Source organism: Mandrillus leucophaeus, unplaced genomic scaffold (assembly GCF_000951045.1).
Source record: "Mandrillus leucophaeus isolate KB7577 unplaced genomic scaffold, Mleu.le_1.0 Scaffold430, whole genome shotgun sequence".
NCBI classification, from domain to species: domain Eukaryota; kingdom Metazoa; phylum Chordata; class Mammalia; order Primates; family Cercopithecidae; genus Mandrillus; species Mandrillus leucophaeus.
In genome coordinates, this window is record NW_012104588.1 from 495,089 (window position 1) to 513,006 (window position 17,918).

Genomic DNA, 17,918 nt, shown 5'->3' on the forward strand with positions numbered 1-17,918 from the left:
TACTGGTAACAACTATTTTATAAATATGTAACTGTATTTTTCTTCCTGTCCAGAAACTGTTATTGAATAAAATTCAGGTATATTCCTCCAAAACCCACACAGTTCAGAGATTTTCAAACACCAGGTTTCCATTTGTATTAAAATGGGCAAGATAATGAAGGCACAGGCTCACTTTGTATCAATAAAGGACATCAAACACAGTCATGAGGCACTAATGACATAAGCAATCACAAAAATGTTCAAAGTCTTCAGTAACTCTTCTCCCTTTAACATTTGGCAAAATTCAGTCTAGATATTTGAATACCTCAGAAAGAAAAAATAAATAAGAGTTGCTACATTAAAATGTCAGATTACTTATAATTAGTCTTTAGAAATATAAGGGATAAAATGAAAGGAAGAGAACACAGATTTCCTATATTCTTGGATTATCCTTCCCTTCTGAGGGTCTCAGATGTCTCTGTGCATCTGCCAGAATGCCAGCTGTACCTGAAGATTTAAGAGATTTTTGGTAGTTGCTGGCATGGTCCCTCGACACTGAAAGTTTATATCACAAAAACAAAATTAGCTTGGTGTGAGCTCTTTAGTCCTTTGTTAAAAACCATAAATCAGATGTGGTTATTTAAAAGTGATCTTAAAACGTTTAAAGGAAAATATATATACTCTATCTTCCCAGTAAGAAACAGATTTCATATTTATACTTAAATGGCAAATAAATATATTTTAAAGCCAAGCAAGTTCCTCTCCTCTATACAGACTAAGAAAACAGAGTTATTATGTCTTTATTGCTGATGATCACATCACTCATATCAATAACTAGTTTCACAATTTTAGGAGACTTTTTTCATGACATAATATAAAAGATACGGGTCTAACTTAAGTCTGAGCAGGCAGAATAGAGCTGTGCTCCCAACATCCCTATCACAAACATATGACAAATGAACAACAAAACAACTGAATCTGTTTATGTCACAACCATTGTCTATGTGATACACAACTGCTTGCTTTCTGTGGGTTAATACCACCCACTGCAAGACTAGAGATGGCAGTCAGTGGAGCATGCTGCTTTACAAGTAAGCCTAAGTCTACAACTGCAGAAATAACATGGAAATATTTCAGTCTATCCAGAGTACTTAAATATACTTTAAAATTTTTTCCTAAGAAATTAATTTTGATAGTATTTCCCAAGTCCTTCAACTAAGATACCTTGATAATTTCGATCTTTTTTACATCAAAATCTATCAGTTTAAAAAAAAAATTTCCAGGTATTAGGAATAAGGAAGCTGATAATGGCATGTATTCACAATTAATTGTTAATATTTTTCAATGAGTTACAATAAACTGTTTTGCATGCTTGAAAAACTGTAAAGAAAAAGAATATTTATAGGAGGATTTTAATAATTTGGTTTTTGTTTCTTTTTGCTTTAAAAACCCCTAATATTTATCTCTGACAACACAGTGGTGTGTATAAAGTTCATTTCCATGCTTATTACACAAAAATAACGATCAGAAATATCAATCTGTCAGTGTCAGCTGATATATATCCAATTAATTCACTGCAGGAGGGAAAATAAAACAAATCTAAAGTAATCATTAAAGCTTATAGTTCAATTTTTTTCTTTTCCTTGTTTTTTTTTTTTTTTCTTTGAAATTTTTTTGGTGTTTTTTGTGCTCTGTTGCAAGCTGATTCCTAGATTAATGGCCTCCAAGTAGATTTGAAAGGAAACCTGAAGACTTCTTATTTTGCTGTGCTTCTGCTTCCTGGTCTTGTGTAAGTCCCAATTCACTCTCAATTTGATCCAGCTCTGACTGGTCAAGTAGTTCAAAGTCATCACCTTCTTCAGTGTCTGTGTCCTCTTCTGGGATGGGGGCAGCCTGAGAAAGTGCTTGCTGCACCCCCTCTAACTGGTCTTTGATAGCTGCAGTCACTGCAGCTGTGATGACATCCCCAGCCAGGTTGCTCATCAAGTGAAAGGTTTGGTCACTGTTCAGAGGAAGGGTGAGACCAGCTGCTGATTGTGTCTCTTTGCTTGGTCTGTGACCACTGTCCAACTGTTCCTTCTTTCTCTTGAGCTCAGTGGGCAAACCAAGGCTTAATTCATCTTCATCATTCGTTCCCATGCCATTTTCTAGAGATGGGAAATCTGAGAGATCTCGAGAGAAAACTTCCTCACTAGGTCGGTCAAGATCTGTGAAATGGATAACAGAAGTTCAGACTTAAGCACCGTAACAAATTTCAAATAAAAGTGCTGTCTAAAGATCATCTGTCTGACTTTAATCTGAACCCTCTGGCAACCTTGGCGTTCATCTAGCCTCCTGAGTCAACTTGAATCAATTTAACCACATACTGAACTCCTAATCCTGCAACACTCTTTCTCCACAGGGACACAAACACTACATATCCCTCTATATTTAGCTTTCCTCTTAAGCACAAAACAGTATATTTACTGACTTAACATTCACACTTGTCTGACATCAGCTTGAGGTTTTGACTAACGTTTAAGCATTTACTATAAAAATTCACCATCCTGCTCCTAGGGTGGAAATTACCTTAAGCCAATGAGTATGCATGTACATGAAATTAAAAATACTATAATAGGAAGTTTCCTTGGGTTTTGGTTAATATTATTCAGCCTCAGCATTTTCATACATGGAGATCTATTTCAGTGTCTGTAATCTGTGTTTGTTTTAAGCAATGGAAAGAAGATACTGCTCCTTCTATTCCATATAACCCAAGAGTTTATGGAAACATTTGGCTCTCTATAACTATAGCTGAAACTGACCATATAAAGATTTAGGACATTTGAAATCAGTGTCACAGTAGAAGGCTGATAGATTTTATTGTTTTTACCTTTCATATAAAATTCTTTTAATATAACAGTTAACTCCCTGCAACCGTGATTTGAAATCTTCAGTTAATGAAAAGCCTTTTTATGTGTCTTGGATTATTATTGTCTTTTTTGCTGAATAAATCTGAGATGGGATCCTTAAGAACAAGGTACTTGTTATTCTTGTTCTTTAAAATATGACCTCAAATTGGAGGTTCTGAAAGCTTGTAGAGCTTGAATGACCTTCAGCAATGCTCTTGTTCTAATGTAAAGGTGAGGAAATTGAGACCCACAAAAATTATTTCACCTGTTCAAGGTCATAAAGTTAGGTAGTGACAAAGGCAAGACTCTACTTGGGTTTTCCACCTTCCAAACCCATCTTCTTTCAAACACTGCACAGCCTCCCTCCCTCCTTCCTTTAAAAACAGAAAATGTCTTTTTGGAACATAAGTATAAAATAGTTCATTCATTCTCCTCCTTTATAATCTGCTCATATGTTCAGTATATAGCCAAAACAAGGTAATCCAGTGAGACTAACAAAAGTTAAGTTACCGTACAAGCATTGACTCTCAATTTAAGTTATGGATATAATTTGCATTATAAAGAATACTGTGCTGTCTTGTTTTTAATTGTACTTATTATAAACAAAGAATATACCGGATAAAGAAAATGTGGTACACATACACCATGGAATACTATGCAGCCACAAAAAGGAATGAGATCATGTCCTTTGCAAGGACATGGATGGAGCTGGAAGCCATTATCCTCAGCAAACTAACACAGGAATAGAAAACCAAACACTGCCTGTTGTCACTTATAAGTGGGAGCTGAATAATGAGAACACATAGACACAGTGGTAGGGAACAGCACACACTGGGGCCTGTCATAGGGTCAGGGGTGGGAGGAGGGAGAGCATCACAAAATAGCTAATCGATGCTGGGCTTAATACCTAGGTGATGGGATGCAAACCACCATGGCACATGTTGACCTATGTAACAGACCTGCACATCCTGCACATGTACCCCTGAACTTAAAAGTTGGAAATAAAAAATAATAAAAATAAAAAGCTGTTTTAACTTCGAAGACAAATGTGAGAAACTCCAGAGTCAGCTTTGGACTCAGGGAACTTGCCCTCCATACTTCAGCCCCTTTTAATGAGGACTAGGCCTAAATGTATAGGATTACCATCTATCTTTCTCTCCCACATTATCGCTTAGGACATTTCAAAGACATTTCAGGAGGTAATTTTTCTAATTTTTAATTATTTTGTTTTCAAAATTTCTGTCCAAAGGCAGATTTGGACATTGATTTAGATTTTTTTCTCATACTTTTTGAAAAACAGCTTTTGATAATCATGCACCAAAAAAACACACTTCTAAAGTGTACAATTCAGTGTTTTTTAGTATATTCACAAAGCTGTACAAGCATCACTAATTCTAGAACAATTCAGTGTTTTTTAGTATATTCACAAAGCTGTACAAGCATCACTAATTCTAGAACACTTTCATCACTCCAAAAATAAATGCATACCAATTAACAGTCACTCACTATTCCCTCCTTCCATCAGTCCATAGCAGCCACTAGCTTAACTTCCCTTTATTTAGACTTGCTTATTCTAGGCATTTCATATAAATGGAATTATACAGTAAGTGGCATTTTGTGTCTGGCTTCCTAGCATGTTTTCAAGGTTCATCCATGTTATAGCAAGTATCAGTACTTCATTTTTATAGCCAAGTAATATTCCACTGTATAGATATGGTGGTAACATGTTATTTACCCATTCAGTATTTGGCAGCAGTTAAATAGTTTTGTATGCACTCATAAAAATAAATGTGTCCAGAAATATTAGCATACCATCAGAAGTGTCTGTCTGTGGAGTGTATCCTTCTGAAAGGTTGAAGGTCCCATTATCAGTCCAGGATACCTCTGAGACGTCTGTGTCAGACACAGATAACTCTTTGGCAGCAACCGTGAGGCTAATCTGTATTAATATAAATAAATACCAGCGGCACATTTTAAACTGCTGAAGGGAATATTTTGAAAAATCCATACGAACCCCCAAAATGTCAGAGTAATAAAAACTAGATGGATATTTTTATTTTGAAATCATTCAGTCATCTTACAGAAATATGGGTTTATTAGGAAGATCATTCAGCTTTATATATGTAAATACATTTACAGTCAAACCACACAGGAACAAATTGAAAACTAAACAAAAAATACCTTAGGACAAAGAGCTGAAAAGTCTAATTCACTGTCATCTTTGTGACTTTTTTCTTTATCTGCTTCTGTTGAGAAAAAATTTGGAAGCTTTCAGTTTCCTAGCCAACTCAGATATAGTGCATTTATTTCATTATGTATTCTTATCCCACATTTCTCATATTCTCAAATACCTCCATATCATTAAATGTTTACACATAACAAGCTTCACATATTTGCAAAGGAAATGATCCACATTAGTGGTTCTCTTAATATTGTCCCTAAAACAGCAAAAGCATCCTCCCTGGGAACTTTTTAGAAATGCAGATTCTCAGGCCCTACCCTAGACCTACTGCATCAGAAACTTTGGGCTGGGGCCTAGCAACTCATCCTGTAATAAGCCCTCCACGTGACTCCGATACATTCTAGTTTTAGAACCTATAAGGTCTCAAGCCAAGTTAAAAAGTAAAAGATGATTATATTGGCTTTTCCTGTATTTTCTTTCCCTTCCCCTGTTTTTTCAATCCCTTCTTACACAACTTCCACACTCCTAGCACTGCTTGTGTAATTTTGTATTTGTGATAGTCCAACCCAAAATAAAACTAAGTAAATCATAAGTAGCACAATAAAAAGTGTTGCCTTTTCTTTCTCCCCTGACAGTGTGGATTAAAAAATCAATTTCTTTCATTGTATATTTGAGAAAAGAAGGAAAGCCTAAATAGGAAAAGGATATGTTTAACTTTGAGGGCGATTAGCTTCTATAATAATACTTAGTAAAAAGCTAAAAGTATCCTCAAATGTATTAAAGGAATTGCCTAAAAATAGCTCGCTAATGTCTCATTTCATGCATAGAATCTAAAATATAAACTTTACCTACCAGATCTCTCACGTTTCTTCTGATTAATATATTCTCCAATTCCAAAATCCAGTTTCAGCAGAACTGACTTAATTTTACTGTATATTTTTTGTCCAATATCATTACATTTAAACAATGGACACAAAAATGCACACAGTACTGAAAGAAGAAAGAGGGTAGAAGTAAAATGCCTTTCCTTTCAAAAGGCTACATACATTTCAGTATTTCACAAAATACTATATTTTTTTACTGAAAAACTTAGGTTTTTTTTTTTAAGGGAAATGCCTCTGTGAAATAAGTTCATAATTTCTATTCTTTTTCTGTAAGGTAAACATTTTCTACTACCACCCACACACACACACATGCATACCCAAGCACACACAATGCTCACAGTCATTGTTTTCAGGTGCAATTAGATCAACTCTCTCCTTTCAATCCTTTTACTCTCAAAATTTATAGAAAAATTACATGCCTTCCAAACAACAGTCCTGGTTTAACTGTATTTATTCAACGCCATTTCACCATGGGAAAGTTATTAGCCTCTCATCAATAATATTAGGATAATAACCTTATTTCTTTGGGGTTGCTGTGAAGTATAAATGAGATCAATGCAAACCATCTGAATAATGCCTTGCCCAAATTATTCTTTCATTCCCCAGTCCTCTTCTCCTTTACCTGCTAAACAATGTAATGATGAGGCTAATGTTATATATGAGTTCTTTTGGGGAGAATGGATTTGAGCTCTGACCATTTGCCATTTGCATTATGCATTAAGAATACAAAAAGAAGCAAAGATTGCCACACTCTAAGTACTGTATTCCTAATATTTATTTCTTTGTTCTTTTTAGGAAGTATCCTATATTATATTTTTAAAATAGGAGCTACAAACTCAAATGTCTCTAGAGGCCAAGAAATTGTATGTAAATTTTAAAATCCATTGTAAGAAAAATTGGAAAATATGAGGGTATGTTAAGTGGAGAGTGCCTGCCCCATCGAAAGGTAGCAGTGCCAGATCATAGTTTTCAGGTAAAGGAGAAAATCCATACATTTTAATAACATTTTTGAGTGATCATTGATGTATAATAAAATACATGTATTTAAAGTGTACAATTTGATAAATTTTGACATGGATACAACTAAGAAGCCATCACCATAATCAAGATAATGAACATGTCTACCACCCCCAGAAGTTTTCTCATGTTTTTATTCATCCGTCCCTCCAGTCTCCTACCTCTTCTCCCTGTCCCCACCCACCTCATCCCCAGGCAACCACTGATCTGCTTTGTTACTAGATTGTTTGAATTTTCTAGGATAATATATAAATGGAATCATACTCTTTCATCTGGCTTCTTCTACTCCGTCTAATTATTTTGAGATTCATCTTTAGTGTTGTATGTATCAGTTTTTAGTGCTAAGTAGTAATCCATTATATGGATATACCACAGTTTGTTTACCCATTCATCCTATTGATGGATGTATGGATTATATTCTGCTTTTGGCTACTACAAATAAATCTGTTATGAACATTTGTGTCTTTGTACTTTCATTTCTCTTGGGTAAGTACCTAGTTGTGGGATGGCTTTGTCATGTAGTAGTTTTTAAGAAACTGCCAAACTGTTATCCAAAGTGATTTTAACATTCTACCTACCCCGCAACAGTATGTGAGAATTCCACTTCCTCTGCATCCCTCCTAATACTTGATATGGTCAGTATTTTTAATTTTAGCCATTCTGGTAGGGATGCAATGGTATTTCATTGTGGTTTTGATTATTTTTTTGAGCCAAAGAACATGCACGAAGGCAAAGGTGTTGGTGTGTTTTTGGGAGGTGGGGCATACGGCTTTATTTATAGTTTTACTGACAAAATTTAACATAAAATTATTAACTTATAATTCTGCCTTCTGCAGCTATTCTTCCAATTTTAAAATAGAGACATGGCTCTAGGAAAATGGAGAAACTTTGTACAGCAGGAGAGTAAAGAATAATCAACTTGTATTATAGTTAAGAACTCATCCCCCTTCTTCAAACTACAGGTCTGTTGACCATAAAGTGATACCATATGCATCACAAAAATTAGCCACATGGTCTACTATACTTACACAGTAGATAGCTGAGTATAACCCCAGGAATGTAACTTCCCAAGATCGTAAAAAATGTGCACACACTACAGACCAGGAGACAAAACTGGAAATAACAGAAATAACATGGGATAGTTATACATAACACCAAAATATTTTGGAGCACAGGATACACACACAATTGTAAATCTATAAGTGACCAGTATAAGTGACCTATCCGGTTATTACAGATTTTTTTCCAAAGAGCATTGTTTTGCACTAAGGGCTGACTAATGACTGCTGCATTCAACCAGCCTTAGTCCATTTCAGCACTTGGTAATAATTATTTTGAGGACACAGGAGCTAATTTCTGGCACAGAGAGTGACAACTCCCATTACTCATGCCTGTGGCTATATTACTGCCAGGTGCAAGAGAACAAAAAACTATTATGTCCCCAGAAACAACTTCTACTTCACTCATTTAAGGAAATTAATGCGGCCTGATAACTACATCTGAAAGTTCAAACTACCACTATAAGCCCACTGAAATTCATAAAAACACAGCAAAACATGTTACAGAAATTAGAGGTATCTACACAAATCTAACGTAATTTACACAAATCTAATGTAATGTATAGCTGCTAAGCTGACAGGATAAATTTATGGCCATCACTATCATCTTTCCTAACCATATATACTGCTCAAATTGACCCCACTTCTAAGTCACTTAGAAACAAACTGCCATTTAAATGAAACTCCTACAGTGACATGTTTATTTTCCTTCTGTCATTTATGGTTAAAAAAATCTTGATTGTTTTAAGAAATTTAAAAACAATCAGAAAATATCCTTAATTCCCTTTAGGAACATCAAGGCAGAAAAATTTTCCCATAAAGTCTTCACCTGATTTTTCACATGCCAGTCTTAAACTGTCTTACATTTTTACATCATCTTTAAACAGTGATAGTAAATTAAACTGAAAAGCAAGCAAAGGAAATTCATTCAGGGAGTTTCTAAAAGACACAAGAGGAAGGAATACATACCTCTGACCAATAACTGATGATGATAAAGAGCAAAGGGGTCTAAATCTAAGTTTGATTTTGATTTTTCATTCTTTAGTACAGAGTTAATAAATTAACTAGTCAAAAGCAGATTAGATGAATTGCGAAACAAAACTAAGACCTGTTTCTAAAACAGCAAGGGCCCTGGAAAGAATTTGAAATTCTATAAATGAAATGGAAAGGCCATAAAGTCAAAGTAACAGATAAGCCAAGAAAAGTATTACTATATCGAGAATTTAGTTTTTCAAAGGGATTTCATATTATGCCCTACATTTGCAGCATCATCATTTTAAGCTAATTGACTTGGGGCACATTAATGCAACCCAGTGCAGAAGTTTGAAGTTTAGAATCTTCCAAAAATACATTTAATCACTTCAGTAAAATCAACATCAACAGTACATCATTCCCCAAATACAGGTATCGATGCTTTAAAAAAAATAAAAAATAAAATAAAATAAAAAAGGCTTCAATGAATAAAAAAATGCATCCAAATGCAATACTGCCACTTTAATACACTCAAAAAGTCTCCAAGCATAGTTCTATTATTTAATACTATTGAAGTTAAAATATTGCATACTATACAAGGTACAAAGACAGAGATTTTCAATGCTGACATTACTAGCTCTTCATTCTATCCACGGGTGGATATTCAAGAAACTTGAAAGCAACACTGGAATAGAAAAGGTCTATTGATGGTTCTGTACCTCACCCAAGCTATCAACACAGTCAATCAGAATTAAAGCTGCCTCTACACATAAAATAATACAAATATGTGCGCCACTCCATGTAATCCCTTTCCAACCATGTAAGACACTTCCCCTCATGGGTTTTATCTTAATTGGAAAAATATTCATTTTGTTTATATAATCACTACGTTTTTGCCAAAAGTTTTCTTTCTTAAATAAATAAATCATACAAGAACCTCCACTTTTTAGCTTGAAAATAAGATTCAGTTATCTTCAAAAGCACAAAGAACTATGTATTCATTTCATCTCCCTTTGACTTCAGCACCAGGCTAAATACGATAACTGAAATTCTTAAGACTTTGTTTTCTCCCTAGTCTTGCTGATAAGACCAATCACCATTCATTTTAGCTAATGAGCTAGATAAATATGTATAAAACGTAAAACCAATCCAATTTCAAAATGTGAGGCTGAGGATTATCTCGTGTTCACACACTCAGTTCTGAACCTTGCTGATGCCAGCTTTTATGGCATATGTTCTTAGTATATTACATTTAAAATTGGAGAAATCTGACAAGCTGATAAAATAGGTTAGTTCATTTGTTTCCAAGTAACTGAACATTTTAAAACATACTCCTTTACTGGAAAACTTGCCTTGCCAGGGCTCTGCTGTTTAAAAAGAGACATTTCTTGAAGAAATATGCTGAAATTCATCCATGATTCTGCAATACAGTGGCTAAGCCTGGGTCTTTCATCTGGTTTGGAACTGATAACTTCCCAGCTAAAGAGACAAAAAGAAAAAAATATTACCGAACTTTAGGTGATTCATTCAACATTTATGGCTTTGGCAAATATTTATTGAGCATCTACTGTTGGCCACGCCCTCCGGAAAAGCCCTGTGAATTCAGAAGTGAACTAACCAGACACTTGCTTCAGGAAACTCATGCCAAAAGAAACAATTAGCTATCTAATTGTCTATTTACAACCAGGGAAACACTAAGGGAGAACAGGGTGAGGCTTAGGGACGTCCTTAATGAAGAGTCATTTTTAAACTCAAATACGAGATGGATCAGCAGTTTAATCACAGGGTTCCAGATAGAACAACATGCAGTATATGCAGAGGCCCTGGAGTGGGAAGGAGCTTAAATGTGCTATCCTATTGAGTCTCAACATGGCTCCAGCAAAGTCAACCAGAAGAAGAACATGTGAAGCTGGAGAGGTAGGAGGAGACTGGTCATGGAAGGCCTTGTAGGAACTTGTTAGAGAAACCTTGGAATTAAGCATATAATATTAAGAATAAGCACCAACAATGTATTTTCAATAAATATACAAATTATATACACACACACACACACATACATATACATACATACATACCATGTACCATGGTTGGAAAACTCTATAGAAAATTGTTAAAAGGATCTTACAATATCCTCTATTTTTCCAGAGTACATTTTCCTAGTCATCATCTAGAATGTGTTGAGTGTGATGCATGGGCCGGCAAAGAGCTTTCTCCCTGCCCTCATTTTCCACAGGAACCTCAGTGAGCTAAAAACTAGAAGCAATCACTCCAGGAAGAAGACACATGTAAATACACGTCATTCCCTAACATTACAATGACATAAAGCTTAATTCCTGCTCTTGCAATCCTAACTCATAAAAACATACCAGTTCAAACGATCCCTATTAAGGATCCTCAAATTCATTCATTTAAGAGATTATTAAGAGATAAGTGCCTACCATGTTGAAGGCACTGCCACAGAGCTATGGATATGGCAATAACAAAAGCAGCTAAGTTTCTAGCAGAAGACAAGGATTGTTAGTGAACTGTCATCTGAGCTATGGTAGAGTACTACGGTGAGGCTGATCTCTGGATTCAACTCCAGTAGCCCTAAGACAAGTCAAAACTACCTTCGCCCTTAGATGCTCAACTATACAGAAGCTTGTGTACATACAGATTCTGTGACTTTTAATGTATTTTGAATAGTAAAGCAATTTGTAAATTACAATTCCTTTTTATAAAAATAATTTTAATCCAAGTTTAAATGAGTGCAATAGCATTTTTTAAAAAGGGGAAGTATACCATTTTCCTTCCTCTTTGTTCTTTCAACCTCAACTAATGCTCTGAAGAGTCACTGAGCTACCAGTTGTCCTGACTGATGTTATTCCTACAGGTAGATTTCCTGTCTGTCATAAGAAATGAACTTTTGGGCATGGTTTATGCATCTATTAACTCTACCCACTCTTGAATCACTGAGCAAATCTATTTTCACTGGAACCATATCTGGCACCAGGTTTGCATACCCCATGATTCCACATCTATTAAAATACTAAGTGCATAGCTAAGAAGCAGATATCTGTGGCAAAATCTTGCCAGGGCTCTGCTGTTTAAAAAGAGACATTTCTTGAAGAAATATGCTGAAATTCATCCATGATTCTGCAATACAGTGGCTGAGCCTGGGTCTTTCATCTGGTTTGGAACTGATAACTTCCCAGCTAAAGAGACAAAAAGAAAAAAATATATTAAATGTGGTCATCGGGGGGTGACTGTTAAATGGAGTGATTGCTTCTAGTTTTTAGCTCACTGAGGTTCCTGTGGAAAATGAGGGCAGGGAGAAAGCTTGTTGCTGGCCCATGCATCACACTCAACACTGAAGTGGTCTTAAAAATAAAAATATTAAATATAAAAAAATGTGGCAAAATCTTGCCAAGATATCTGCTTAGTGGGAAAAGATTTTGCACCGAAGAGCAAAGGCTTTGTGGCAAAGGAAATGCAAGGTTATTAAAATGCAGTCTGTTTTCTCAGAACAATATAGATTTGCTGCAAATTGGCACAGACAGGCTAGGCTACTGTTCGGTTTAATGGGACCATGAAGATGACAGAAAACATTTTAATTTCGGCTCTCTATGCATACTGAACAACTATTTAAGATTCATTTGAACTGTTTGCCAAATAAAATTCTAACAAAAATCAATGAAAAGCTATAATGGAAGGATTTGTTATTTTCTTTTAAAGATTAAGATGGAATAAATGAACAGATTAAGATGGAATAAACAATCTCCCACCTTGGCCTTCCAAAGTGCTGGGATTACAGGCATGAACCACTGTGCGAGGACAAAAAAATATTTTTTTGAATGAATGGTACTTTGTACAGATGCTGGAACTTTGTTCTAATATCATCTTTAGGAGTCACGTCTTGGAAATGACACCATATCCATATTTGTTTATATATTTTTTATTATTGCTTAAGTAAATGTCCCCAAATTGTAAAAGAGCCTAGTATAATATTAAATTGCCACTATAGAGATAATGTTAGAACAAAGACTTCATCTAACTTAAGGTGTTTTATAGAGATTACAATGAAATAACTAAAAACTCTCTTTTGCATTTAAGGGTCTTATCTATTTTCCACAGTGGACTTCAAGTGGACACCATCTATCCATTAATTTATTCATTTATTCAATAAAAAGTTATTAAGTTTCCCCTTTGTGTCTTGCATTACACTAAATGTGGAAAATACTGTTATTTCAAAAACTTGAATGCTGGTAGCACTATTCCTCTGTGTCTATAGGTAAACACTATTTGCTGGAAAGAAAGAAAAAAATAATCTTTGACTATCTTCCATACTCATAAGAAAACACTCTTAATTATATTACATTTTTCCCCTTTTAAAAAGCCTCACATAATCGTTTTTTGGGACAATAAATTTCATCATTACTTACATTTTTATTAGCACAATAAATTATAATTGATATTGAATTTTTATAATCACAAACAGAAAAGAGAACTTCACTGTGTACAACTTGAAAATAATATCTAACCAAATGGGTTTGTAAAGAGTAATAAGTGTTTGAGATTAAAAATAAATGTTCAGATTGTGCTGAATAAAATTTAATGGAAATATATATGATTTAAAAAGAAAATGTAAGTTCCAGGGTGAAGAAAAGATGTCACTCCACATCTTTTCTTCTGGACCAAAAACAGATGCTCTCTGGGAGTTTAATAATAGTTTTAAATTGCCCAGTGATTAATTCTGAGTACCGTAGGAACTCACATTTCTATAGTCTTCCAGTGAGTTTACCATTAATTTATGTCACCACAGTTCAATTTAGGTTATATGGAATTAGATAATTTGGCATGAGATGGGACATTTGATGTCAACTTTTCAAATTCCCCTATTTTATAGGTGAGGAACGTGAAATCCAAGTTTTTGCAGCTAGTGTGAGGCAGAGCCAAGACCCAAGGCCAGGACTCTGGGTTTCCAATACAGTTCTAATCCTTTAAAATGTGTGCCCTCTTTAAAGGTGAATACATTCAATGACATTCTTTGAAGAGACCACGTGGCAATTCAGAACGAGAAGGAACATTTCATGTTCCTCCCCACTCTTTCCTAGAATCAGAAGAGATGAGGTGTGATTGACCAATACCAACGTGCCATCATGCAGGAGCAACCCTTTCCAGGAAAACAGAGCACTTCATGTGCAGAACCCAAATACTCAGCAGAAACCAAGATCTATGCTTAGTGCTTGGTTGACGTTTAACACAGGTGTCATCTGCACACACACACATACACACGCTGAGTTGCTACGTAATGAAACTCTAGGTTTTCCTAGAGAGCCTTATTTGGAAAACACGTAACTAGAAAAAAGATCTCCTGTGAATGCTGGGCAAGGCTTGGGGAACAGATCTTTTCCATGGTGTGTGGCTGTCTTCCCACCATCCTTGGCACTGATCACCATGCAACATAAGGCCCAACTAACATAAAAGGAGATGAAAATACCTAAGGCTTCAAAACATTTTGAGTTTGTACTAAGTTCCTAACCAAACAATACAAGTCTTCTGTGACTGACGCTAAACTAAGGGAGAAAATTCATTACCAGTAGCTTTATTAATATTTCCTCCTTAGCTTCAGAGAGAACATGTACTTTCCAAGTTCAAAGAGAAATAGGTTCTTTGGTTCATCTTTCTATACATCTTCCCTCCCTCTCCCCAGTCTTCCAGCTGTCTCTCACACTCTTGCCTTCACTAAGGAGTGAACTCACCACACACTCCAGCCACAAGATAAAGACCATTTAAGAGTCACCCCCTGATGACCATCATCCCCAACTTTCCATCCTCATAGCCAGTCCAGTTCAAGTAGTTCCCAGGGAGAAGTCACTACAAGTCCCAGCCTCTACTTGGCCATGCCATCTTTCAAATGGGCTTTGCTCAAGGATCTGTAACTGTAAACGATTCCCCAAAAAAGCCCCAGCAGATGCCATCTTGTTGAGTTTTCCTTCTTAACTAAAAACTAGTCAGGTGTTTTGATGAAGGCCATTCTGCAATCGAGCAATTCTTTATCAAGGAACCCTAAGCCAGGGCAAAGTGCTTTTTCAGCAGCTGAAGAATTTCTGGTTTTACCTGCCAGTGAAACTCTAAGGGAACAAAACATGGAAAGATGGCTCCTTGGACAAGCAGCCTCACTTTGTCCACAAAAAAAGGAGGTTTGGCTTCTCAGTAGAATTGCAAGCCAACATCCCTTCTTTCTTCCTCCCTGTCCCTATTAGAATACAATTTGTTATACACATTGCGTGGTCTGGCCAAATAAGCCCTTCGTGCAGTTCCTGAAGATGTAGTTGTGAGACACCCAGGGCACGGTTTAAGCAGCAGCTTTCTGGGCCTTACTGAAGAGACGGAGATGGAGCAGGCCTGGGGGAGGCTCAGAAATCTGCCTTTTAACAGGTGTCCCAGATGATGCTGAGGCAGGTGTTTCTTACCCTAAGAGTCACTGTGAGAAATATCCTTGATAAAGTAACATTGAATTGAAGAGGGAGACTTCTGCTTCTCGGCAAGATGGTGTGAGAGGGAGCCGATATACCCAACCCACCTGAAACAATCAAAAGGCAATAAAGAAAAAATCTACGGAACAACGATTTTCAAAAATCTGGGCATTAGGCAAGGAAGGACAGTGACTCCTAAGGGATGATAAACCAATAAGGGAGTTATGTGATCACCCAGCTCTCTGCCTTGAGTTTTCCTGGCCTGGGAGCAGAGGCAGCAACCCAGGTAACACCTGGCAACTCCCTGAGTTGAGGAGACACAGATGAGTTTCCAAAAAGGCGCTCCCAGGGGCCAGAGTTTGCAGGACCCAGTGCTGGAGAGTAGAGCACAGTGCAGAAGGAGACAAAGGGAGAGGTCTGTTGTGGGGGACTCCTGGAGTCTTCAGCTGAGGCTTGGCTGGCACAGGCGTGTGAGGAGCCCGGAGGCCAGGGAAGAGCCATCAGAAAGGACTAGAAGGAACGGTATCTTTTGCCAAGAATGACACCTGGTCCTACCAACTAGACTGAAAAACCTCAGAATTCACAGACATGGGTGGAATACTCAGAAGGGTCCTGCCTCAGTAGCAGAGAATAATCAGTCCTAAACTAAATGCAGCTCTGGTCCTAACAAGTCTTAAAAGCACACCTTAGGCCAGGTGTGGTGGCTCACGCCTGTAATGCCAGAACTTTGGAGGCCCAGGTGGGCAGATCACAAGGTCAGGAGATCGAGACCATCTTGGCCAACATGGTGAAACCCTGTCTCTACTAAAAGTACAAAAATTAGCCAGGCATGATGGTGTGCACCTGTAGTCCCAGCTACTCAGGAGGCTGAGGCAGGAGAATCACTTGAACCTAGGAGGCGGAGGCTGCAGTGAGCTGAGATAGTGCCACTGCACTCCAGCCTGGGCAATAGAGCAAGACTCTGTCTCAAAAAAAAAAAAAAAAAAAAAAAAAAAACAGACCTTAAAGGGATCAAACTGATTTTAAGTGATTCAACCACCATCAGTAGGATACAAAGTGGTGAATTTTGTTATGAACCAAATAACTCAGTCAAACTGGGATGTGAAGCAGTTCATTTATTTTACTTTCATGTGTATCTTTTAAATTATTGTGTACCTTTGTTCCCTTAAAAATATAGTTATCAAAACAATGTTTAAATATTCTAAGATTTGTCTTTGTGTAGTTTAATGCCTGCATAATGGAATTCTAATGCACTCTGCCGGCAGTTTCAGAATGCAGCACACAGTATACTCCATTAGGGGGTTCTGTAAGACTAAGAAATACGACACTCTTGTGCTCTTTAAAAATAGATTGTAATTCTGTAAGAGAGAACATGTGCTAGCAGCCTGTTTCATCTCTTTCACCAATAGTGTCTTTCAGCACTAGAAAAAATAACGCTGCAACAAAATGAATCTTGGCATAGAAGAAATAGCATCTCATTATCATTTAACTTCTGTTCATTTCAATAAATATGCAGTGAATGTACATTAACTGTCACCATTCCCGGCCCTGGGACTGAGAGTTGACTAAGGCACAGCCCGTAACCAATAAGTTAAAGTGTACATGTGACCCAAGAATGATTCAAAGCACACACACTCGTGATACATGAAATGTTTAAAATGGCATTTAATTGTATCTAGGGCTATTGGAGAGACATGAATTTGAAAACTAAGTTGGGGATTGGATATATGAGGAGAACTTGTTAAATGTAAGATCTTTTCACTATTGTACATTTTACAGGACAATGTTTTAGCATATACTAATGAACTTAAAAGTGTTTTTACAACCCAGTTATTTTTGAAAGCAAAAAATTATATTTTTAATATATCAAAGCTAAAATCTTTTCACGTATTTCTTGAGCTTTAGATTTGAGGAGATAATTGCCAACCAGAGAGAGGAAACCTGGAGTAGACAGAAGAAGAGAGGAAGGGAAAAAGGATATATGCGAGGCAGGGAGAGAATATGAATGAATCCTGATAATCTGGTTTGAGTTCTTGGGTCCTGTTAGGCCCAAAAGGCAAGGTGCAAAGCAAATCCACCCATGGACATCCCCCATGATTGCAGCCAATTCCCTTGTGCCTTAAGCTGGTTTCTGGCATTTGTAACACAAAATAAAGTGCCACATGTGTCAGTAGAAGCAATGGAAAATTGTTTAAAATATTTTAAATTATGAATAAACGTAACTATAAAAAAAGAGTTATAAGATTACACAGATTACTATAACAGTTTTATTTAGATGGCAATTTGTAGTAGAAAGGAAAGATGCAATTAGGTTATATAATAAATCAAGCAAAGGCAGTTTGTTAACAATTAAAGGGGGTTACAGGCAGCATAAAAAAGAATAGCTAACACTCCCCAGGGATCAGGTAGTGAAGAGCATCTTGTAAACTTACTGTCTTGTTCAATCCTTAGAACCAACCTGTGAGTGATTTACTGTTCAT

The 17,918-nt window shown here is 36.4% G+C and overlaps 1 protein-coding gene across 3 annotated transcripts in view; it reads right to left on the reverse strand.

Annotated features, from left to right (window-relative positions):
- Window positions 1-17,918, reverse strand: part of FAM134B (family with sequence similarity 134, member B) — a 40,510-nt gene continuing 22,592 nt past the window's right edge. For all 3 annotated transcript variants that reach the window (XM_011993603.1, XM_011993602.1, XM_011993601.1), the window contains 6 exons: window positions 10,333-10,459; window positions 7,979-8,063; window positions 5,902-6,039; window positions 5,049-5,113; window positions 4,680-4,806; window positions 1-2,186 (listed from right to left, as the gene is read on the reverse strand). In XM_011993603.1, coding sequence (XP_011848993.1) covers window positions 1,693-2,186; window positions 4,680-4,806; window positions 5,049-5,113; window positions 5,902-6,039; window positions 7,979-8,063; window positions 10,333-10,392 — 969 coding nt within the window. In that variant the 5' untranslated portion in view covers window positions 10,393-10,459 and the 3' untranslated portion in view covers window positions 1-1,692. The remainder of the gene's footprint in view (window positions 2,187-4,679; window positions 4,807-5,048; window positions 5,114-5,901; window positions 6,040-7,978; window positions 8,064-10,332; window positions 10,460-17,918) is intronic.